The sequence below is a fragment of the Mytilus californianus genome, unplaced genomic scaffold (assembly GCF_021869535.1).
Source record: "Mytilus californianus isolate M0D057914Y unplaced genomic scaffold, xbMytCali1.0.p SCAF_14, whole genome shotgun sequence".
In the NCBI taxonomy this organism is placed as follows: Eukaryota; Metazoa; Mollusca; class Bivalvia; order Mytilida; family Mytilidae; genus Mytilus; species Mytilus californianus.
Genome location: NW_026262626.1, coordinates 12,858,291 through 12,883,182, shown reverse-complemented (window position 1 = coordinate 12,883,182; position 24,892 = coordinate 12,858,291). Strand labels below are relative to the sequence as shown.

Below are 24,892 nucleotides of genomic sequence, written 5' to 3'. Positions count from 1 at the left end.
AGAAAGTGGTGAAAAGTTTAAAAAGGCTATCATTATCCCTTATGGGCCAGGAAATACTACCGTGCCACCTATCATTCATGTCATTGTTTACATTGTGTTAAAAATAATCGCTTAAAAATATTCCGGATATATTGTGAAAAATTTCCGGAAAATGTCACAGTTAGGTAGTCCTTTAAAACTTGCACCAACAAGTGCCAAGAGAAGGAAATCTTCCTTAGATTGTCATGAATGCATTATATGTCAGATTAAAAGCCCGGAAATATAATATATTTTCACTGACAAGGGCAAAGTTTTTTATTGAAACTACTAAAGTACGGAAAGATGAGATATATTTGAAGATTGTAGAAGAGTTGTCTTATATCAATCATATCGTTTCGGAAAATATTGAGGTAAAATATCATAGATCTTGTTGTAAATCATACACCAGTAAACAAAATCTTACTCGTTATAAACAAGAATTTATGGAAACGGAGGAGAACATCGATGGCGCTTGCATAATTTCACCTGCTGCAAGCACATCGAATTCCAACTCGATTAGATTGGTATTCCTGCATCTTTTGTAAGAACAAAACCTACAAAAAAGATGCAAGATTGCACAAAGTGGATTCAGAAGACAGAATTAAGAATATACTAGAGGCAGCCAGAAATAATTTGGATCATGAAATTGAGTCAACGGTTTTACATGAAAAGTTTACTGAAAATGCACTTTATCGTTCGGCCTATATAACTAAATATCTACTGAAAACACCCCAAAAAGTAAAAACAGAATCTTCTGACCACGATACTGCATTTGTGAATTTGGTATCAGTAATTAATTCGGACCTGATGGTTAAGCATAAGGCTTTTATAATGTCCATCTTACTTGAGAAATTTCGTGCCTTGCTTCCACAGGTGTATGCCAACAAATACACAACATATAAATTGCAAAATAGGTTATAGAATTATTAATGCGATTCAATTGTCATACAACCACAACAAGGCCAGGGTAAATCAAATATCATGTTCAGCAGCTCTATATCTATCGTAGATGCCATCAAAGCTGCAAGTCAGTTAAAATCTGAACTCCAAATAGCACAGTTAGATTTGAAAATCGAATGTTCAAAAAATACAAGTAAAGAACAGATTTTACACACCGCTGCTAATATTTTAAGGCGTGATATACATATCATTGTTTTAAACAATGATTATTACCCGACACCTTCCGAATGTTCTCTTCCGTTGTCAATTCAATCAATGCTCCCCAACCTGACCAAATTTATCTGTTGGTTAATAGATGAAAAATCTTTTCTGGCCGTTACAAACCAAAATCAAACGACTGTAGAAAAAATGCGAAAAATTCATGTCGCTTACAGAAAGCATAGTATCAATGAGTACTAAAGTAATTACTCCATTTCAAATTGGTCTTGCATTACAATTGTATCACGAATTTGGATCAAAACAATTAGTTGATACATTACATCCGCATGGGTTTTGCAGTTCGTATGATGAGGTAAGGCAATACCTAACAAGCTTATCAAGTCATGAAATTGATAAGATAAAAAATGGCGTGTACGTTCGAAACGGTATTGTTCCGTTGTCGTCTAATGGTTGTCTTATCCAGGAAGGATCTAATAACATAGACATTAATACAGAAACGGTGGATGACAAGGATACTTTCCATTCTATGGCTAGAGCTGTATTCCAACTGCACACTGAAATGACAGACTCAAGCTCTGTTGAGCAGATAAAAGTTAAACGAGGGCAGGAAAAATCTTATCCAGTCGACGAACAAACCATGTCTTTGATGAACTGTGTACCATTTAATAAAAGAGCGCCCTGAGCCTCCCCGTTGAGAGAATGCCTATAATGAAATACAATCTTGTTCCGAAAGTTGTGAAGCTCCATCAGACTCAGTTTTGGTTTTGTTGCGACTTCTGTCAAGAGAAGTTGTTAAATTTCCAATGGAACTTCCAGAACAAAGAAAACAAACAATCCCTTTCTGGACTGGGTTTAATAGCCTTGTCTCAAAATTTGTTACATATGCACCAGTTGTTGACTCGAAGCCAAGCGATATGTCAACCGTTTATACAACAATGATGAAATGTATGGGCATGTCAAAAGAAGTTGAACAGGACTTTGCCATACAGACGTTCGATCAACAGCCTTACGCAGTGTCACAGCAAGTGAAATGGTGAATGACGGAAGTTTTCCAATCCCATATTTTGAGACTTGGTGGATTTCACACACTTTCTTGTTTTATAGCTTGTATTGGCAAATTGTGGGCAGATGGAGGTCTTCGCGATCTTATGGTTGATTTTGGGGTTTATGTCGGATGCACTGTTGACCAGATGCTCTTAGGAAAACAGTTTAACCGATCGGTTCGAGGTTAAACACTCGTAAATGAAGCATTACGATCGTTATGGTTTTCTTCGTTTTTCAGATGGTGTGAGGAAAATGATGGTATTGATGCAATACCAAATGATATATGGTTTATGCTGTCCAAATGTCAAGCAAAGTTTGCAGATGCATCAGAATCTTCCATAGATGTACTGAATGAACTAACGCTTCTGTATACTTACTACCCATTTATTACCATTAACAGTTAGATTCAGGAACTGGGGATATCTCGAGTCCCCGACATTTAAGTACAGGGATATGTTACTGAACGCGGTTGAAGTAATGCTTCAAAACATTCGTGCAGAACGGGAGGGTTTGTGTGTAACACGTATTATTCTGCATGCTTTGAATGCTGGTAGACTTTACAGGGAAAACGGTGTAAACGGTCGCATTATTGTAAAGTCTCCGGATACGGATACGGACGTTCTGGTACTTTTAATACATTATTTCCCACAGATGACTCACATATCTGAATTGTGGTTTCAAACAGGAATAATCACTAGCATAAGGATTGTCGGCGTTACATGAGTTCATGAGTTGTATGAGTCGTTAAATTCAGTTGTGTGTAAAATCCTACCAGCTGCACATGCCATTACAGGATGTGATATTACATCGTCTTTGTTTGGTATAGGCAAACAATCCATGCTAAAGGCACTGAAAGAAATGCCTGATCATTTCAATGACTTGTCCCAGATATCTCTATCAGATATAGATGATTCGGCAGACGTCAGTCGAAAACTCATAACAAGGCTTTATGACCCGAAAGGAAAGTCAAAACGCTGCCATAACAATTTGAAACAAGTTCCGGGTTAAGTTAGCCACTTGTAAAGATTCCAGCTTGGTCCGACTCCCTCCTTGTGAAGCATCATTTAAACAGCACGTTTTTAGGTCTTCTTTCCAAACCAAAGTCTGGATGAATGCGCATATCGCCAAGTCGGCTATTGGGTCGCCTCTAGAGTTTGGTTGGAAAGAAGGAAAGTTTGGTCTTGAACCTGTCTTGTTTGAAGGTCAAATGTCATCTGACTTCCTTCAAGATTTGGTGTACATGTGCAAAGGAAAATCAGTTATGATGAGTTTATTTACAACCACTTGGTCGATGCCACTGCTGGTGGAGTTTTTATTCCCCGAGGGTATCACCAGCCCTAGTAGTCAGCACTTCTTTGTTGACATGAATTATCATTGATATGGTCATAATTATAAATTAACTGTTCATAAAACTTTGAACTTTTGAAATATTAAGGCTTTTCTACCTCAGGAATAGATTACCTTAGCTGTATTTGGCAAAACTTTTAGGAATTTTTGGTCCTCAATTCTCTTCAACTTCGTACTTTATTTGGCCTTTTTAACTTGTTTTTATTCGAGCGTCACTGATAAGTCTTTTGTAGACGAAACGCATGTCTGGCGCAAGTACAAATTTTCATTCTGGTGTTTATGATGAGTTTATTTGCAGTAAGGGTTGTGTGTCTTTTTGAACAGAATCTGTCCTGTACTGAACTTTGTCAATGTCAAGCATCAGACCTTTGTAAAAATATCAATACACACCTAACAGATGTTGATGATGATGATGATGATGATGCTTGATTATCTGACCTATTTACGTCTTAAACATGCTAATGACTTTATAAAACGTATTTTGCCTTCAGTTATTGTCCAATTTTTTCTGTTATTAATGCGTTTATGTTAGTTTGACACAAAAGCTATTTCCGTTTCTTATGATAGAATGATAGGGACATTCGGAACGTCAAAAAACGTCAAAAACGTTGATATGATGCAAATATATTTCATTAACCTTATATAGATACATTTTGATTGTACAACTAAAATTTTATAGACAGCTTTTGTCTGAAATAAAAATGTCAAAAATTTACTAAAATAACCAGTGGAACGGAAATCAATGAACTTAATTTTAATCCCTCCTTTACTTGACTTTAAAGTTTTGCAAAGTAACAAGTCGTGTTAAGACTTCATTTCTATGAAAAAAATGTATTACCAAAATTCAAGGTCATCCTTGTACGGAAACAAAATGAAGTCATAAATAAACAAAATGTCTTATCTAATAACAAACGTAAATTCTAACGTAAAAAAAATGACGTTATTGACCTCAATTATGCATAAATCCGACCACTTTTCAGGCTTACGGCATCATTAATCTGAAAATTTAGATTTTTTTCGTTTCAATGATATATAATTTAGCCGTGTGTTCGGTGGGTGCATTAAATTATAGGTTTTATGCTTCTACCGCTGGTCTATAGTGACGAACTTGAATTCGTATTTTTCAATCCGAAAATCGATGTCGGATAACAAAACTTGCAGTGATTTATACCCCACTCACCCAGTTGTTTAGTCATTCAAATTATGAAAAAAATCTTGTTTGTTTACATATTTAACGTCATTGAAATGTCGAGGAGCATTCCGCCTTTTGTAGTTTTGTAAAAACCGTTTACTTTTAAACCTTGATTTTCTCAGATACTGATCATAATGTTGAACTATTTTGACAGACAGTTTATTTTTTTTGTAAATATGTCCGTATAATTCATTAAATTAGATTAGTAATTGACCTTGCATATGTCTTCTCGATAAGATTTCCTTCACGATCCTATACCAGAGCTTTCACGATCCAATCGTTATACTTGACCACCGTTAGGTATTCTTTCACAATCTTTTTTTCTCGATATACCGAATGACACCCGTGGTTAATTAACCCCAGCTTCAACATGCGTAATTTATCGACGGATGTGTAAGTATTGACATACATCTATGTGTAATGTCTATTATGTAAACTGCATGTACATGCTGATTGGAATACAAATATTTTTTATTGGTTTTATAATACAATAATGCAGGATTAAGATAGATTGACATGTAAAATAATATAAAAACCAAGAAAGAAATGACCAACTTAAATCGGTCTTTAAAGAATAGCTACAAAAAGATGTTCAGTGGCAAGAATATATGGAATATGTCTTTTTAACAAAATGTGTTTCCCTTATTTTCAATGAACACACAATTTGTTTTACATCACTTGCCCCCCCCCCCCCCTCCCCTCCCCCCCCCTAAAAAAACACAACACAACCAAAAAATATAGGCAGTGGCTATATTGCCGGCAGAAGGATCAGTGCCTTATATATAATCATTAATAAAATGATATTGTACCTTTATAAGACCTACTTCACAACATACTACAGTAATATATTATGTCTGTTTCAATTACCATGTATAAGGGTATGAATGGGTTACCATGTATAAGGGTATGAATAGGTTACCATTTATAAGATAGATATAGGAAGATGTGGTATGAGTGCCAATGAGACAACTCTCCGTCCAAGTTACAATTTATAAAAGTAAACCATTATAGGTCAAGGTACGGCCTTCAACACGGAGCATTTGCTCACACCGAACAGCAAGCTATAAAGGGCTCCAAAAAATTACTAGTGTAAAACCATTTAAACGGAAAAACCAACGGTTTAATCTATATAAAAACGAGAAACGAGAAACACGTATGAACTACATAAACAGACGACAACTACTGTAATCAGATTCCTGACTTAGGACAGGTGCAAACATTTGCAGCGAGATTAAACGTTTTAATGGTACAAAACCTTCTCCCTTTTCTGAAACAATAGTATAACATCACAACATAGAATAACACACTATAAAATATTAATTGGAAGGCTTAACTCAATCAAAAAACGTAAATTAACACACAATGAACGAATAAATTTGACCTGTGACACCTGAATGCAAATACACAGTTAATAAAAAATTACAAGGGATAAATAATTAAAGTCAAAAGTAAATAAACAGGTTTAAACAAAGTTAAAGTATGATATCACTGTGAAATGTCAAACAATTTTTAGAAAATCATCACTTTTGAAGAAACCTGCGTCATATTATACACAGGTAAATGAAAATAATTTTGTTGTTAAGTATACTTCTTCTGTGTGTATAAAATCTTTTTTGAAATACCAAGAAATTTCTTTAATTTCAATAAAACTAATCTAACAGTTGGTACATATGGGGTGAATATCAACAATAGAACTATACAATTAGTGCTAGATAAAACTTCCTGTACAGGTCCAAGAACAGCATCTAAGGACAAATGAAATAATTTTGATGTTCATAGTACGAAGAAGTGAAAATTTGTAGTAATACCAAATAATCAAAGCTGGTATATAGACAAGATCCATGTTAACATTAAATAACAAAAAAAGCACCATGTATAAGGGTATGAATTGGTTACCATGTATGAGGGTATGAATGGGTAACCATGTATAAGGGTATGAATAGTTTACCATGTACAAATGTATGAGGGTATGATTGGGTTACCATGTATAAGGGTATGAATGGGTTACCATGTATGAGGGTATGGATAGGTTACCATGTATAAGGGTATGAATTGGTTACGATGTATGACGGTATGAATGGGTTACCATGTATAAAGGTATGAATGGGTTACCATGTATGAGGGTATGAATAGGTTACCATGTATAAGGGTATAAAAAGGTTACCTTGTATAAGGGTATGAATAGGTTACCATGTATAAGGGTATGAATGGGTTACCATGTATGAGGGTATGAATAGGTTACCATGTAAAAGAGTATGAATTAGTTACCATATATGAGGGTATGAATGGGTTACCATGTATAAGAGTATGAATAGGTTACCATGTTTGAGGGTATGGATGGGTTACCATGTATGAGGGTATGAATAAGTTACCATGTATGAGGTATGAATTGGTTACCATGTATGAGGGTATGAATAGGTTACCATGTATGAGGGAACGAATGGGTTACCGTGTATAAAGGTATGAATAGGTTACCATGTATAAGGGTATGAATTGGTTACCATGTATGAGGGTATGAATGGGTAACCATGTATAAGGGTATGAATAGTTAACCATGTACAAATGTATGAGGGTATGATTGGGTTACCATAAATAAGGGTATGAATGGGTTACCATGTAAGAGGGTATGAATGGGTAACCATGTATAAGGGTATGAATAGTTTACCATGTACAAATGTAAGAGGGTATGATTGAGTTACCATGTATAGGGGTATGAATGGGTTACCATGTATAAGGGTATGAATAGGTTACCATGTATAAGGGTATGAATTGGTTACCATGTATGAGGGTATGAATGGGTAACCATGTATAAGGGTATAAATAGTTTACCATGTACAAATATATGAGGGTATGATTGGGTTACCATGTATAAGGGTATGAATTGGTTACCATGTATGAGGGTATGAATAGGTTACCATGTATAAGGGTATGAATTGGTTACCATGTATGAGGGTATGAATAGGTTACCATGTATAAGGGTATGAATAGGTTACCATGTACAAATGTATGAGGGTATGAATGGGTTACCATGTATAAGGGTATGAATGGGTTACTATGTATGAGGGTATGAATAGGTTACCATGTATAAGGGTATGAATAGGTTAGCATGTATGAGGGTATGAATTGGTTACCATGTATGAGGGTACAAATGGGTTACCATGTATAAGGGGATGAAAAGGATACCATGCATAAGGATATGAATAGGTTACATGTACCATGTATGAGGGTATAATTTGGGTTACCATGTATAAGGGTATGAATAGGTTAGCATTTATAAGGGTATGAATAGGTTACCAAGTATGAGGGTATAAATGGGTTATCATGTATAAGGGTATGAATGGGTTACCATGTATAAGGGTAAGAATAGGTTACCATGTATTCGGGTATGAATGGGTTACTATGTATTAGGGTATGAATATGTTACCATGTATGAGGGTATGAATGGGTTACCATGTATGAGGATTTGAATAGGTTACCATGTATAAGGGTATGAATGGGTCATCATGTATAAGGGTATGCATTGGTTACCATGTATGAGGGTATGAATGGATTACGATGTATAAGGGTATGAAAGGGTTACCATATATAAGAGTATGAATGGGTTACCATGTATGAGGGTATGAAAGGCGTTTACAGATTAAAGAATAATAGGCAAACAAGTAAAGATTAGAAGAAGTACAAAACGAGACAGATAAATGTAGAAAACAGAAAAAAGGGGTGACGAATAGTAAACATGATGAATAATAGAAAACAATAGACAGAAAAATGAGAATAGAGTGAAATGGTTAAAAAAAAGGATGTAGAAATACATCCACATTACATAACCTACTTATCACGCGCATGTACTATTTATATTTGCCGCTCGATGAAAAGTAGACAAATGTCAAACTCTCTAATTCACGAGAATCTCTCGGTAAAGTTATAATTTTAAGATATCGATTTGAATATAATAAAGTATTCATTTAAGTAAATTCAATCTATTTTAAGATTATGGCCACCAATTGGAGTATCTGTGGTGTTTGTGATAATCTTCAGATTACCAAACATTCAGTAGTATGGTGTCCCGAATGTGACGAAGGACTTTGTGGAGAGTGTAAGAATCATCACGCTGTTTCTAAGGCATCAAAAAGCCATGAAACCGTTTCTATCGCCGAATACAAAATGTTACCGACCGAGGTCCTGCAAACCTCTCAGACATGCAAACTTCATAATGAGAAATACGAGCTGTTCTGTAGAAAACACGATTGTCCATGCTGTAAGAAATGTGTAAAATCTCACAACGATTGTAAAGGTTTAACCGACATTAATGAAATCATAAAAAACGTCAAAACTTCAAATGCCTTTAATGAAATACAACAAACCCTGCTGGAAGTCGTCGATAATATAAAACGACTCAGCACTAACAGGAATGAAAATTTAAAATCTCTGAAAAACAAGAAAAGAGAAATTGAAGCAGAAATAAAACAAACAAGGATAAATGTTAATCATCACCTTGATAAACTTCAGGATGTCCTGATTAAAGAATTAATGACTGTTGAACAAGGAGAGAAAAGCAAAATAGAAAAATTGTTGTCTACTCTGAAAACGAAGGAAAAAGAGATCACTGAAGTACAAGAAAATATTTCTAGTATTAAACAGCATGCGTCAGAACTTCAGACATTTTTAACCATGAAAGATATCGAAAAAGATATTGCAGTCGAAGAAAAATTTATTCAATCGATTACCACAAGTGACTACACAAATCAAGTCAATATTTCATGTCAGATTAACAAATATTTACAGCAAATCGCAGCCAGCGTACAGAAGTTTGGAGAAATTAATGTCAGTTCTGATCCATGTGATTTTTCCATTCAGAAACGGAAGGACAGACAAGCCCAGATTATGGTAGCTCTTCCAACCAGAAATATCGAAAATCTGACTCTAACATTACAGAAACGTATCAATACAGAGTTATCAGAAGTCAATGGTTGTTCACTACTTCCTGGTTATAGGATGGTATTCTCCTCTTGTACTTATAGTAACGATAAAATAAGAGTACTCAAGTCTGACGGATCAAAAGATTTCGAAATAAAGACAATTCGTCGAACGTCTGATGTGGTATTTATTGGTGATGATCATATTGCTGTAACATCCGGCAATTCAAATCAGATTAATATAATCAACTTAAAGAAGCAAAAACTGAAGAAATCGATAAAAGTAAATTCAAACAATGGTGGAGTAGTATACAAAGATGGACATTTGATTTATTGTGCCGGGGAGAAAGGAATCCAGATGATCAGTCTGAATGACGAAACCATTACCAATATTACCAATACCAAACTCCCAGATGATGCGTACGTTACAGCATTCGGTGACAAACTGTTCTATACAAACAATACCAATGACAGTGTAACCTGTTGTGACTACCATGGTAACATACTGTGGACGTTCTGTGAACATAGTGTTCTGCTGACTCCATTAGGTATATCTGTAGACAATGATGGTCACGTGTTTGTAGCGGGGTATGGTACTAACAATGTGGTCGCTATCTCTCCCGATGGACAACGCTACAGACAACTCTTATCAAGTGAAGATGGACCGAGCGCCCCATGGGCTCTGCATTATGACATATCTACCAATGAATTGCTAGTTGCAAATCGATCTGATGAAGCGTTTTTGTATGATGTGAAATGATTAGAAATGAAGGTTTACTTTTCCAGAATTCGACTTACCTTATTTAGGTTGACCTTATTTAACATTTTGTTGATCTGGATTACTAACATGCTTTTTAATGAATTATTTTAATTTGTGTTATCTGATTTTGTTCAAAGTTATTTCATGTTTTAATTTCATGACCTGCTTACCCTTCCGGATCTCCTGATGTAACCCCCTGTTTCTGCTGGGTTCATGTTGCCCAGTCTTTATTTTGTATGTTGTGTTTTGTATGCTGTTGTTTATCTTTTTCGTTTTTTCCATGGCGTTGTCAGTTTATTTTTTACTTATGAGTTTGAATGCCTCTTTGGTATCTTTCGTGATTTTTGGGGCCATTATAAGTAGGTCTTTTCACTATTTTGTGGAAAGACCTATTGTATTTGTTCTGATTATTTTTTTTTCTTCTTCCGCCAAATTTCAAAACTTGTGGTTTCGCAAGATGTCGCTTAGATTTTTAACCGGATTTTCGAAGGAAATATCGGTTATTAAAATGGGGATGTACGGCGGGCGGCAGGGCGGGCTGACGGGTGGCTGCCAAACTGTCTGCACAATAACATGAAAACGCTTTAACAATGTTTTTTTTTCAAATTTAAATATGTTGTTTCCTGGGACTTAATGAAGGTCAAGTTCAATTTTCAAGATTTTAGTATTTCTCCTTTTTGAGTTATCGCCATTTTTAATATCCAAAAGTGGAATTTTAAAATATTTTTCTCTTGTTATCATTTTATGACTAAACATAATGTCTTATCTCACAATAAAAATTGGACTGACAGATTTATTTGAAAATTATCTATTTCCTAAGTGGTGATGATTATAAGCTATATTATTAGACATTTTGAAGTTAATTACATTATTAATTATTAATAAGATCTGGGTTATATCTTAGCATATTATAATCATTGGAGTGACAGATTTATTTGAAAATTTTCTGTTTTATGATAAGATCTGTAGGACTGTATACATAAAGTTTGAAATTTACTAGTAGGACTGTATAAATGAAGTTTGGTATTTACTGTTCATTATTAGACATTTTGAAGATAATTAAGTCTCCCTAAACCATATATATTCTTACCCCCACCCCCTTTCTATATGAGAATGTGCTTTTATCTTGTAAACGGTCGAGATCCCCACCCCTACACCATATATATTCTTGTATGGGACAATAAAACAAATCAAATGAAATATTGGGGGAGTCCCCGGGTTCACCCCTACCCCCCTTTTTTTTGAAAACTTGTAAACGGTCAAGATCCCAACCCTAAACTATATATATTCTTGTATGGGACAATAAAACAAATCAAATGAAATATAAGGCGAGTCCCCTTGGGTCACCCCCAACTCCCTCCTGTTTAAGAACTTGTAAACGGTCGAGATTCTCACCCCTAAACCATATATATTCTTGTATGGGACAATAACACAAATCAAATGAAATATAGGGGAAGTCCAGGGTGTCACCCCCACCCCCCTTCTTTTTGAAAACTTGTAAACGGTCAAGATCTCCACCCCGAAACCATATATATTCTTGTATTGTACAATAAAAGAAATCAAATGAAATAAAAGGCGAATCCCCTGGGGTCATCCCCACCCCCTCCTGTTGGGGAACTTGTAAACGGTCGAGATCCCCACCCCTAAACCATTATATAATCTTGTATGGGACAATAAAACAAATCAAATGAAATATAGGGGAAGTCTATGGGGGTAACCGCCACCCCCAACCCCTCTTTTTTATAACTTGTAAACGGTCGAGATCCCCACCCCTAAACCATATATATTCTTGAATGGGACAATAAAACAAATCAAATGAAATTGAGTGGAAGTCCCATGGGTAACCCCCACCCCTCTTCTTTTTGAAAACTTGTAAACGGTCAAAATCCCCATCTCGAAACCATATATATTCTTGTATGGGACAATAAAATAATTCAAATGAAATATAAGGCGAGTCCCCTGGGGTCACCCCCACCCCCCTCCTGTTTAAGAACTTGAGGTCCCCACCTCTAAACCATAAACTGTAAACCGGGAAATTTTCGCGGCAGTTTTATTTTCGCTATTTTCGCGGTAAGAATTGAAACGCGAAAATAAAACGATCGCGAAAATTTCAAGGAAACTCTATTCATAAGATGAAAACCATTCATGTACATATATGAATCGGATATGTATTGGACCACTGTATAACACCGAGTTTAAATACGACAGATCTATTCCTCAAATCATAACTATATTTCTAAATGAAAAGCAATGATAGAAATCCTGACTTTTTACTCAAGTTAATCTTTTAAAACATGGAAGACATCCAATGCAATCGGACAATACGGATATTGTTTTGTAAACAACACTAGCTACAGATATGTAAATGACACCTGTCAATCAGTTCTAAAATCATTACCTCATTGTATCTGCTACACAGATTAATCAGATTAAAAGATCGATTAATTAGCATTAATCCTGACAGCATTTAAGTCGTTCTTAATTAGGTCTTCTTTACTGTTTATTGTGTATGTGTTTTTACAAGCAAATATAACACAACTTTTAATCTCCTTTAACATTAATGAACCGAAAACAAAAGATTTCTGATTGATTTTATCACTTGATTTACGATACTTGTAACGTAGACTTGCTACATGTCTCTTCCTAGTTATCTTTCAATTTTACCCCTTTAATAATTTTACGGCATTAACTAATAGATTTCAATTATACTGACACCTGCTTTTCTCCGAGGGCAATCAGTATACTGGCAGTTTTCAGTAAACATAAAAATTAGTAAGAAAGAAATAAAAGAAAGGAAATTGTAGCAAGTCCACATGTTAAGCTGTTCACTTTCAGAAGCATTGATGAAAATATTTATATAGGCCACTGGGATATCGCGAATTCAAAACGGCGCGAAATTAGATTTTGTTAATAAATCGCGAAATAAAGACGGCGCGAAAATTTCCCGGTTTACAGTATATTCTTGTATGGCACAAAAAAAAACAAATCATATGAAATAAAGGGTAAGTCCCCTGGGGACCCCCCCCCCCCTTTTGAGAACTTGTAAACGGTCGAGATCTCCACCCCTAATCCATATGTATTCCTGTTCGTAATTTCAAGAAGATTTGAATGACATACAGGGTCAATCCGTAGGCGTCACTTATGCATATCACAAACCAATTTGTACTGGACTTTGCCCAATGTCAGGCGACCATGGGAATGACGAATTATTGGAGCTTTGTTTGCGAGACATCGTAACAGCATCATGTTACAATTATTTCTTGTTACTGAGTTTTATAGATTTTGAAAAAACATTGTATTAATGATAAATAAAATTTTGGATTTTTTTCCTCTTTTCTTTGATAAATTGTTTGAAGAATTTTGTGGCAAGTTTGTTTGTTATTCTTTTAAAAACTAATTTTCTGAATGCTATATTTTTTTTTTATGAAGTGAACTCCATTAAAAACTAAGCTTATATTGTCTATTAATAAACATATATTTAGATTTCTGATTTTGGGCCCAGTTTTCAAGTTGGTCCAAATCGGGGTCCAAAATTAAACTGTGTTTGATTTCAACATAAATTGAATATATATAGGGTTCTTTGAAATGCTTAATCTAAACCTGTATTTCTTTTCATTATTATTAAGATAATACCACATTGAGGTCCAAAGGGTCCTAAATTAAACTTTTGTTTAATTTCATCAAAAATTGAATTCTTTGGTTCTTTGATGTGCTGATTCTAACAATGTTTGAGTGTTAAATCATATCTAATTTTAGAGAACTTAGTCATCACTGGTTGTTTTTATTATATTATAGATTATAATTTGAAAAATTGCATCATATCTTATTTTAGAGAACTATTTATCCAGTTTGAGTTATTTCCCTTTGCACAGAAAATATTATGGATAAAATTAACCTGTGTTTCATTTCAACATAAATTAAATATATGATTTTTATCATATGTGGTGAGATCTACTCCGTAACCGTAAAAGAAAGCGACAAATTTATTTTACTAAATTGCTCGTTATATCCTAAAGATGATTTGTCAAATTTAACAGAATCAATTCGTAGAATTCTATATGACAGTTATTTCCCCTTTTGAATTTGAAATAAGTGATATGTCAATGTATCACATGAATGGTAAGTAATACAGACCTAAGGTACGTGTATTTGAGGTCCTCGGTTCATAAAAATAAATTTGAGGTCAAGGTCAAAGGTCAAGGTCATGTTTTTATTTTGACTTTCATTGTTCCGAGATCTCCTCCGTAACCGTAAAAGAAAGCCACAAATTTATTTTACTAAATTGCTCGGTATATCCTATGGATGATTTGTCAATTTTAACCGAATCAATTCGTAGACTCCATATGACAGTTATTTCCCCTTTTGAATTTGATATAAGTGATATGCATTTCTAACTGGTAAACCATTAGTGATACAGACCTAGGGTCTTTTGATATGAGGTCCTTGGTAAAAGGTCAAGGTCATACTCTAAATTTTGATTTGGCTTATTTTCACTTCTTTTTAAAAACCGTATAAGATATCGACAACATATTTTTACTAAATTGTTAGTTGCGACATGTCGTAACACATACATTTTGGTTGAAAGGTTACGCTGACATTAAATGGGAGTTTTCTCCCCTATGATATTTAAAACTACGCGTATGGTGATATAACTCATTAACCAAATATAATAAAGACCTAGGGTCTTTTGATTTCATGTTCTTCGTTTATAACCTTGAAATTGAGGTCAAGGTCAAAGTTGAATTTGACGTTCTAGATTTTGAGCTTTGCTTTAACTTCATATTTATACATGATAAAGCAATGGGACTTTTGCATTAGGTTGCAAGCAATATGACCTTGAAAATTCCAACCGGAAATGGCCTTACGTAAACCGGAAGTAGCTATTTTTTGTTCTTATATATGACATATATATATATAATTATTTAATGTAAAAGTATATTGAACCAGATATTTTTGGAATCAGTGTCAAATAAACTATCAAGTAATAACGGATATTACATTTTTCAAACCGGAAGTAACATATTATCTCCATTATTTCAAACAAAAGTGTATAGAAACCATATATTTTTGGAATCAGTATACAATAATCTATCATTTGACTTGTGAAGTGACATGTTAAACTGGATTTTATTATTTTCATATCAAATATATCGTTTCGGGTGGAAAGACCTTCAATTGTTCTCTGAACAATTGGTTTTTAATTATGTTCATATTTCTTATCGGTAACAATATTCAATCCTAGATTTCTTTGATGGAAAATTCGAAATGATTCAAATAAGATTGCTATGACCCCGAAAGTTTTGTTCAAATATTAAGAAAATTATTGGTTCGATTTATAATAAAGTATATTGAAAATCAAAAGAGATAAAACGTTCGTCAACAGATAGCATATAATACCTGAACTAGTATGGATGCAAAGTAAGATAAAGATGAAGAACAGAATAAAAGCACTGTTCCTATGCTTTCTGTGTGCATTTTGCTGTGCCTGTATTGATTTTGTGTCATTGATGAACACCCCATATTCTTTGTTTTTCTATTAAAGTTATACTTATTTTTTCAAGATAGAAATAAAACATTTACGTATGCGAAAATATTTTTAACTTTTAGTTGGATACATTGACAGATGACATACACAGAGAAAAATCAAACTATGAAAATAGCAACCAGACAATATACTGGTCACTAGTGTACATAAAGGTATTTTTAAGTACATAGTCTAATTACAATGTGTGCTATGAAGAAATGGAGATGCCAATGAGACAACAACCAAAAGACAAGATACACCAAAAGTCAATTTAATATTAAAAAAAAGAATATGGCGGGTCTATGTAAGAGAGACAGCTATTCAGCAACAAAAGTGACGTAACAACCATTCATTAAGGATAATGGAAGGTGTCAGGTATACATGTACATATATAAATCAAAAACACATCGACAAAACTGACTAATTGACAGTTCACTATGAATTATAGAAGGTATTAGGTATGAGGGTGTGGATGGGGTTTATAGAATGAAAACAAAGAGACTAATGATGTGCTTAAATATAAAGAATATCTGCAAAATTTAAAGAATTTGGTCAACATATATTCAGATTACAGAAAAGAACTATGTCCAGAATACAGTTATCAAGTAATTCCAGAATAGCTTTTATTTTTAAAGATAAAGAATAATGAGCGAAAAAATTAAAGAAAACAGAAATGAAGAATCCCTCATCCATACCCTCCGGTATACGTATTTTCGACAGCAACACATCGACAAAATAAAACAAAAGACAGGTCAATATTACGGGGTATACATATTGGAGACAGGTAACCATTGACAAGATTAACCGATAGACAACTCAATGTGATTAAAGGAAGATTTCGGGTATACGTATATGAGACATCAACCCATTTACAAATTAAATCAAAAGACAGTTTAATATCAATAAAAGAAACGGGGTATACATATTTGAAACATGTAACCATCGACAACATTAACCGATAGACAACTCAATGTGAATGAAAGAAGATGATAGGTATACTTATTAGTGATAACAACCCAACGACGAAATAAATCAAAAGACAGTTCAATATGAATAAAAGAAGATGTCGGATATACGTTTAAGAGACAGCAATCAATTGACAAAGTTAACAAAAAGACAGTTTAATATGAAGAAAATGTGTCTAATATACGTTTATGAAACAGCAATCCAACAAAAAAAAGATCAAAATACAGTTATGTATGAATAAATGTGGAATGTGTCCATGGGACACAGATGATGCCCCCGATTGCATATCATATAAAGATATAAAGGGATATAACTGAAGAAAGGAAAAAGGGACGCTACCCAAATGTGTACTTGATCTGAGTTTTGTGGTAAAAAGCATTGTGTATAAGTCTCATAACATTTGGTTGATGCAAACTAAAGTTAGAGAACGGAAACGAATAATTCAGCAATTTTTATGTTTATAAAGGGACATAACTCAAGAACAATAGAAGTGACGCCATCCAATTTCGAACTTGATCTGTATTATGTGGTAATAAGCATTGTGTATAAGTTTCATAACATTTGGTTGAGGCAAACTAAAGTTAAAGAACGGAAACGAAAAACTCAGCAATTTTTATGTTTATAAAGGGACATAACTCAAGAACGGTAAAAGTGACGGCACCCAATTTCAAACTTGACCTGTATTATGTTGTATTAAGCATTGTGTATAAGTTTCATATCATTTGGTTGAGGTTAACTAAAGTTAGAGAATGGAAACGAAAAACTCAGCAATTTTTATGTCTATAAAGGGGCATAACTAAAGAACGGTAGAAGTGACGCCACCCAATTTCGAACTTGATCTGTGTTTTGTGGTAATAAGCATTGTGTATAAGTTTCGTAACATTTGGTTGAGGCAAACTGAAGTTAGAGAACGGAAACCAACATTGGGACGTACGAACGTACGGACGGACGGACGTACGTACAGACGGACAAGGGTAAAACTTATTATTTCTTATGCAGCAAAAATACTGCAATCTAATTGGTTAATTACCCCGGTGTTAATAACACCCCACCCTTGTTCACCCCGGGATAGATAAAATTTTGCCAAAAAATTAAAAAAAATAAAATTTTGCCAAAATAAAGAAGAAAAAAAAATAAAATGTCAAAAAAAAAATAAAAAAAATAAAAAATAAAAAATATTTAAATTTGAGGGCAAAATTGAAAAAAAATAAAAAAAATGTTTAAAATTTTTTTTTCCGAAAATTCAAAAGAACAAAATTTTTTTTCTGAATTTCCCAAAAATAAAGAAAACCCAAGTATTTGACAATGCGCAGCAACATTGACGTTGAAAAATGTTACACTGGAAATTCTTCATTACCATTTTTCAATTTTACATCCTGGTTTAATAATGAGTAAAGGAATTGTTCATAAGAAATTATTTCGTTATCTTGGTGTAATCAGGGGTGTACGGAATTTTACACCGTTGTTGAAAATTCATACACCCATTCGGCTGCGCCTCAGGGTGTATGAATTTTCAACAATGGTGTAAAATTCTGTACACCCCTGATTACACCAAGATAACTAATAATGCCCCCTCCGCTACGGCGGGTCATAATTAACAAAAAATATGGGGTACACTTGTATGAGACAACAACCCATCGACAAAATTAACATGAAGACTGTCCAATAAAGGACAATGTATAATTGTCAATAAGGAAATGTGGCATAACTGTCAATAGATGTGGTACGATTGTCAATTCGGAGACGTGGTATGATTTTCAATATAAAAACAAGAAGATTTGGTATGATTGTCAATAAGGAGATTTAGATGATGTATGATTGTCAATACGGAGATTTAGATGAGGCATGATTGTCAATAAGGAGATTAAGATGAGGTATGGTTGTCAATAAGGAGATTTAGATGAGGTATGATTGTCAATAAGGAGATGTGGTATAATTTTCAATAAAATAAATTTTTGAGATGCATGTGGTATGATTATCAATAAGAAGATGTGGTTTGATTGTCAATAAGGAGATGTGGTTTGATTGTCAATAAGGAGATGTGGTATGATTCTCAGTAAGGATAAGTTGCATGATTGTCATTAAGGAGATGTGGCTTGATTGTCAATAAGGAGATGTTGCATGATTGTCATTAAGGAGATGTGGCTTGATTGTCAATAACATAAATAAGAAGATGTGGCTTGATTGTCAATAACATGAATAAGGAGATGTGGCTTGATTGTCAATAACATGAATAAGGTGATGTGGCTTGATTTTCAATAACATGAATAAGGAGATGTGGCATGATTGTCAATAACATGAATAAGGAGATGTGGTATGATTGTCAATAAGGAGATGTGATATTATTGTCAATATAGAAATAAGGAAATGTGGTTTGATTGTAAATAAGGAGATGTGGTTTGAATGTAAAATACGGAGATGTTGTTTGAATATCGACATGAAAATAAGGAGATGTAATATGATTGTCTATATAAAAAAGGAAATGTTGTTTAAAAGTCAAAATAAGAATAAGATGATATGGGATGATTGTCAATAAGGCGATCAATTTTGAAATAAGGAGAAGTGGTTTGATTATCAAAATGAAAATAAGGAGATGTGATATGATTGTCAGTATAAATATAAGAAGATATGGTATGATTGTCAATATAAAAATAAGAAGATATGGTATGATTGTCAATATAAAATAAGGAGATGTGGTATGATTGTCAATATAAAAATAAGGAGATGTGGTATGATTGTCAATTTAAAAATAAGGAGATGTGATATGATTGTCAGTATAAAATTAATAAGATATGGTATGATTGTCGATATAAAAATAAAGAAATGTGGTGTGAAAGTCAATATAAAGTTAAGAAGGTATGGTATGATTGTTAATATGAAAAATGAGGAAATTTAAGTAAGATTCTTCTAAAGTTTCACTAGCGGTTCAGATGGAGTTATGAATACTTTATATGGTGGAAAAGGCAAACAGACGGAGAGACGGATGAACCTCTAAACTGTAAAATAGATAACATTGAAAAACTAATTAGACTTGTCCAAAATTTCATAAATAAATTTAAAAAGCGTTTCTCTATTTACCATCTGGAAACCAAAAGTATGGCGATCAGTAGGACGGACGCACGGACGGACATGAGGACCCTTTATAAACTGACTCTGTCGCGTGAGTTATAAAAAACCTTACAATTTCCATGTTTTGAATAGGTAACAGTAATCCTAAATGGGGGCCGTCATAGATATTCGAATATGGCCATATGTTGGTTTTAAAAATAAAAATTTATAATTTCTTTTATTCCTAAATTACGACCAAATTACTTAAGAAAAAATAGTTTGTTTCAAACGGGAAGTGAAAAATAGTAGTTTGTTTCCGTTGAAAGTTCGGGGACCGGAGGGGAGATATTCAACATTAACTTTAAAGCAAATTCGTGTTCCTGTATGTTATTTAAAACAAATCCTGAGACCCTCCACCTCCCTACCCCTCCAACTCATACATTAAAACTGATATTGGAAATGGGGAATGTGTCAAAGAGACAACAACTCGACCAAAAAGATACACATACAAAAAATAACTGATGATCATCAGTGCATGATTATGTAAGAAATGTGTAACCATATTCATTAGTAACATTTAAATTCTATTGTATACACAACTGTTATACAATGTATCCTCCTGATCGTCGGTTGTTGCATTTAGAGAAAAAATGGATTTATTACCCCGGAATATGATAACTATTGTCATTTGTTTCGCTAAATCTATTAATGACTGATGGGGGTGCGGGTAAACGCCAATAAGACGGCTACCAAACGACACAAATAACCAACACACATCTATTTAAGTCGAAGAGAAACTGAAAAGGCGATGGCAAAAAACGAAAAACGATGAAAAGATGTCTAAAACAAAACTCGGTAACATGTATGTAAAACTTCCCAATGACAGCGCATCAAAAATCCGTAAGGCTTAATTTCAAGAAGTTTGGATTGTTGATTGAGAGAACATTTTGATAATATTTTAGTCTGTATTGTGAAATTAAACGAAATAACTTCTTTGATCTTCTTTTTCTTTATCAAGCCTGTGTCTTGTATTAGAATAAAAACAAATAGTCGCGAAGAGGGCACTGTCGGTTTCCATATGATGCTAAAAATGTCAAATCATGTCATTGAGATACAACCTTAGCATACTGTGCATGCTTTCCTTTTTACTTCCTTTAATAAAATGAGTATAATGTGACTTTATCAGTGTGAACTCAAACTCAGACTAGTGCTCTATAACTTGACCTCCTACATGGAGGGTGGAAAGCATAATTATGTGATCGTGAAAAAAGTCGAACCAAATTGTGTGTTTCTTATTTTGGACATTCGGACTTATTTCAAATATATATTATCTACAGTTTCTGTTTAATCTTTTCAGACAAGTTCATTCTAAATTCAACAGACAATGTGTTTTGATTTGCATTCTTATATATTATTCACGAGCGTTACTTTTGAATCTAAAACTGTGTGAAAATTTTTACAGGGGATTATGTTATTTCATGCTTCAATTTCATATCTTTTTTTAATCCGTTGATGTTCATAACTAGCGTACATATATAATTATTTTCAATATTCGTTTATCAGTTCTTGCTCAGTACATGTTTGATTACAATGACATAAATATGGTTGGTTGCCTTATGTCATATCACATGTAAGAGGGTGTGGATGGAGATTTACAGAATAGAGAATGGGCAAAAAATATAAAGAATAGAGAAAAAAGGACCAAAAAAATAAAGAATAGAATAATAATGAGGTGCTCAAATATAATTATTAGAGAATAATGGGCAAAAAGTATACAGAATAGAGAAAAATGGTTAAAAAAAAATTGGAAAATATAGGAATGAAGGAACCCCACCCCCACCCCAATACAGACCCTCATGTATATTGTATTTAGAGAATTTGGTATTATCAACAGACTTTTGATAGTTTCTATATCTAATTCACAGCTTCTAAAGTATTTAAGTACTTATACATCCTTTTCCTTTTCTTTCATATTTTTTAGTTTGAGCGTTCCTAGTGAAGGTTAATACAGAAAAGAGCCCCCTTTTCCACATAAATTCCATTGTCATTCCTTATTCAATTTTGGCAAGGAACTAAATTAGCACAGATTTTCACTGTGTCAAATTGGGAAGTTCTCACTCAAAGAAGCAATTTTACAAAGTTCTCATATTTTGCTTAGTTCTCATAAGGTACCGTGAACTTGAGCTACACTTGCAAATATCACAAATATGCCTCTGCTTCCAAACGAACTATCATACTTAACCAAAGATTTTTGCGGACAAAGCAAACGCAATTGAAGACAACTATTATTTTACCAAGCAGAAATGAATTTCTCATACTGATCCATTTATCTTGCATTCACGGAAACTTTTAGTATACGTTTGGAATGTCTGCAATTGCTTTGGACTTTGAACATATCGTATGATATGACCTTGACCACGTGGTTAACACAAGGTTTTATGTTGTTATATAAATAGGTAATCGGTTCTTTAGGTAACATTGCACCAAAGTAATCACTCGAAATATTTTCTTGAATGACTTTTGAAGAAGCCCGATTTCATAATGGCGAATTCCATAGTTTACCTGTTATGTCTTAATATTGGTTTAATATCTTCATTCTTGGTGTCAGGATATCAAAGGTGAGTTTTTTAGACGTCTTTAATTTTTTCTTATCAAGATGTCATTAAATGATTTAGTAGAGCAATAAATATATATATATATTTAATTTACTTCGGTATAAAGAACCATTTCTGTACAATAAAATGATTAAAAAGGCCATTTATTGCACATAATTCTTCACTCACGCATAAGGTACCGATCAGGACATTACAAACATCAGCAAAATCTTTGAAATTCGGCTTTGGAACGCAGATAATATAAAGGTTCATTAATTGCACTAGGCTAGATGGTTTAAATTTCGACCCTTTTATTTAATTCAATCGTTCGAATTATACTACCCTAAACATTTCGTACCACCCATTTCGTACCCTGGCAAAAACCATTTCGTACCTTGACCATTTCGTACCTCATGTAAGATTTACATGTAAACTATCTCGTACCTCATGGAAGATTTATATGTGTTTCATTTCTTGGTTAAAGCTGTCTCATTTATTTCAAATATTAGCTAGCGCTTTAGTAACAGTTCACATTTCTTCCGGTAACATTGATTTTGTTGCTAGTTATTTAATCATCTCAAAATGTTTTATTACTATATATATATAAAAATATTAATTTTCGAGAACCATTTAGGTCACGGAAATTCCATTTTTTGCCATCAGTAAGGAGAGTTGTACAAATAATGTGAATACACAGAACCCCGATCCAATTCATCTTTTGCTAAAAATATTTATCATTTTCTGTTTTATATCTTCTAACATCATTCCATTTTTCTCTAATTTCGATTAAAATATGCCAAAACCTGCAGTAAAAATAGATGTATGCCCCAAATAAACATTCCCCGATTGGTTGAACTACTATGGCGTCAATGTAATGCAACGCAAGCCTCGATGTAAAGCAAACGCAAGCCTCGATGTAAAGCACACGCTTCCCAAGAGTAAGGAGAGTTGTACAAATAATGTGAATTCACAGACCCCCGATCCAATTTATCTTTTGCTAAAAGTGGTCATCATTTTCTGTTTTGTATTTACCAACAACATTCCATTTTTCTCTAATCCCGATTTAAACATGTCAAAACCTGCAGTAAAAATAGATGTATGCCCTAGGTAAACATTCCCCGATTGGTTGAAAAGCTGTAGCCTCGATGTAAAGCAACGCAAGCACACGCAAAAATTTTCGTTGATATGTTGAACTTCGACCTCGGGCCGATTCACAAGGAGACTTTCTTGCGCTCAAATGTAATTCTAAGTGAAGTATACTGGGAAAGTAAAATTATATTCTTTTACAGAAATATTTACACATTTTATCATTAATGTATTGTCATGCTTCTGCATATTTACGCTGAGCTTTAGTAAAATATAATTCTATACAAATTTTGTTACGTCTTTGAGCATTAAGAGTTAGAATATATTTCGCGCCAAAACAAGAAAATAATCTGTGTCACCAAATAAGTTTATCAGCATCTTTCTGAAATTTTCCAACAGAAAATAGCGTTAATTATAGAGAAATTTTGGTGAGTATTACTTATTAATGTTAAGGTTCTCCAGATGTGGTTCTCTACACCTTCTTGGAGGTCAATTTAATCCCATTTATCAATTTTCCCCGATGGCGATGACACCCAGTCAATTTGTGTCATGAGTGAAAATCTTATCTATTTGATGAAATAACTTCTTCATTAACTGTACATGCAATATTTTTGTAGTTTTTGATAACCGTGCACATTCCCATTGCATGTCCGCAAGATAAATGGGTTATGCATTTGTGAATTGTGCAAGAAATGACGGAGGATAAAAATTTGTGACGGTCAGTGCGTGATCACGTGACATTATTATTTGTAAACAAACGGGCTCCCCATGTAACACGTGTCGGAACTATCCATGCAAGGTGCAATCAATCTTATATTTCACTATTTGATGATATTTCTGTGTCTGTTTGTAGGTTTTGAAGATCAGATGTCATAGTGTAGTTTCATAGACAAAAAAGTACCATGATTGTTCCTGTTCAGTAGTTGTGATTTTTTTATAGAATTAGAAGGTAAGTCTACATTAGTCATTATTTAAAGTCTGAAAAAAATGACTCAACACTCTGTGTTATTTTTCCCCAATTTTTGAAACATGCATAATTTAAAGAGCATTTGCTTCCCTTGAACCCTCCCCCCTACAAATTGCCTAAAACTCATACTCATAGTCCGAGATTACTCTGATGTCCAACATCTGTTTTTGCGATTCCTGCATTTTAACTCTTTATTTTCAAATTTAACTCACTCGGCCATTCAGCTTATTTGCATCATAAATGAACTATTAGATTATGTTTTCCTATTGAATAAGGGTCATTTTCATAAATCAGCTCTCATAATGCATTGTAAA

The 24,892-nt window shown here is 33.6% G+C and overlaps 1 protein-coding gene across 3 annotated transcripts in view; it reads left to right on the top strand.

The window, feature by feature from the left end:
• LOC127724219 (uncharacterized) overlaps window positions 1-10,508 on the top strand; it is a 93,593-nt gene extending 83,085 nt beyond the window's left edge. For 2 of the 3 annotated variants that reach the window (XM_052231118.1, XM_052231117.1), the window contains exon 2: window positions 9,012-10,508. In XM_052231118.1, coding sequence (XP_052087078.1) covers window positions 9,248-10,393 — 1,146 coding nt within the window. In that variant the 5' untranslated portion in view covers window positions 9,012-9,247 and the 3' untranslated portion in view covers window positions 10,394-10,508. Of the gene's footprint in view, window positions 1-8,896 lie in introns of all 3 variants that reach the window. The other variant, XM_052231116.1, reaches the window with a different exon arrangement.
• Window positions 10,509-24,892: the final 14,384 nt, after the last annotated feature.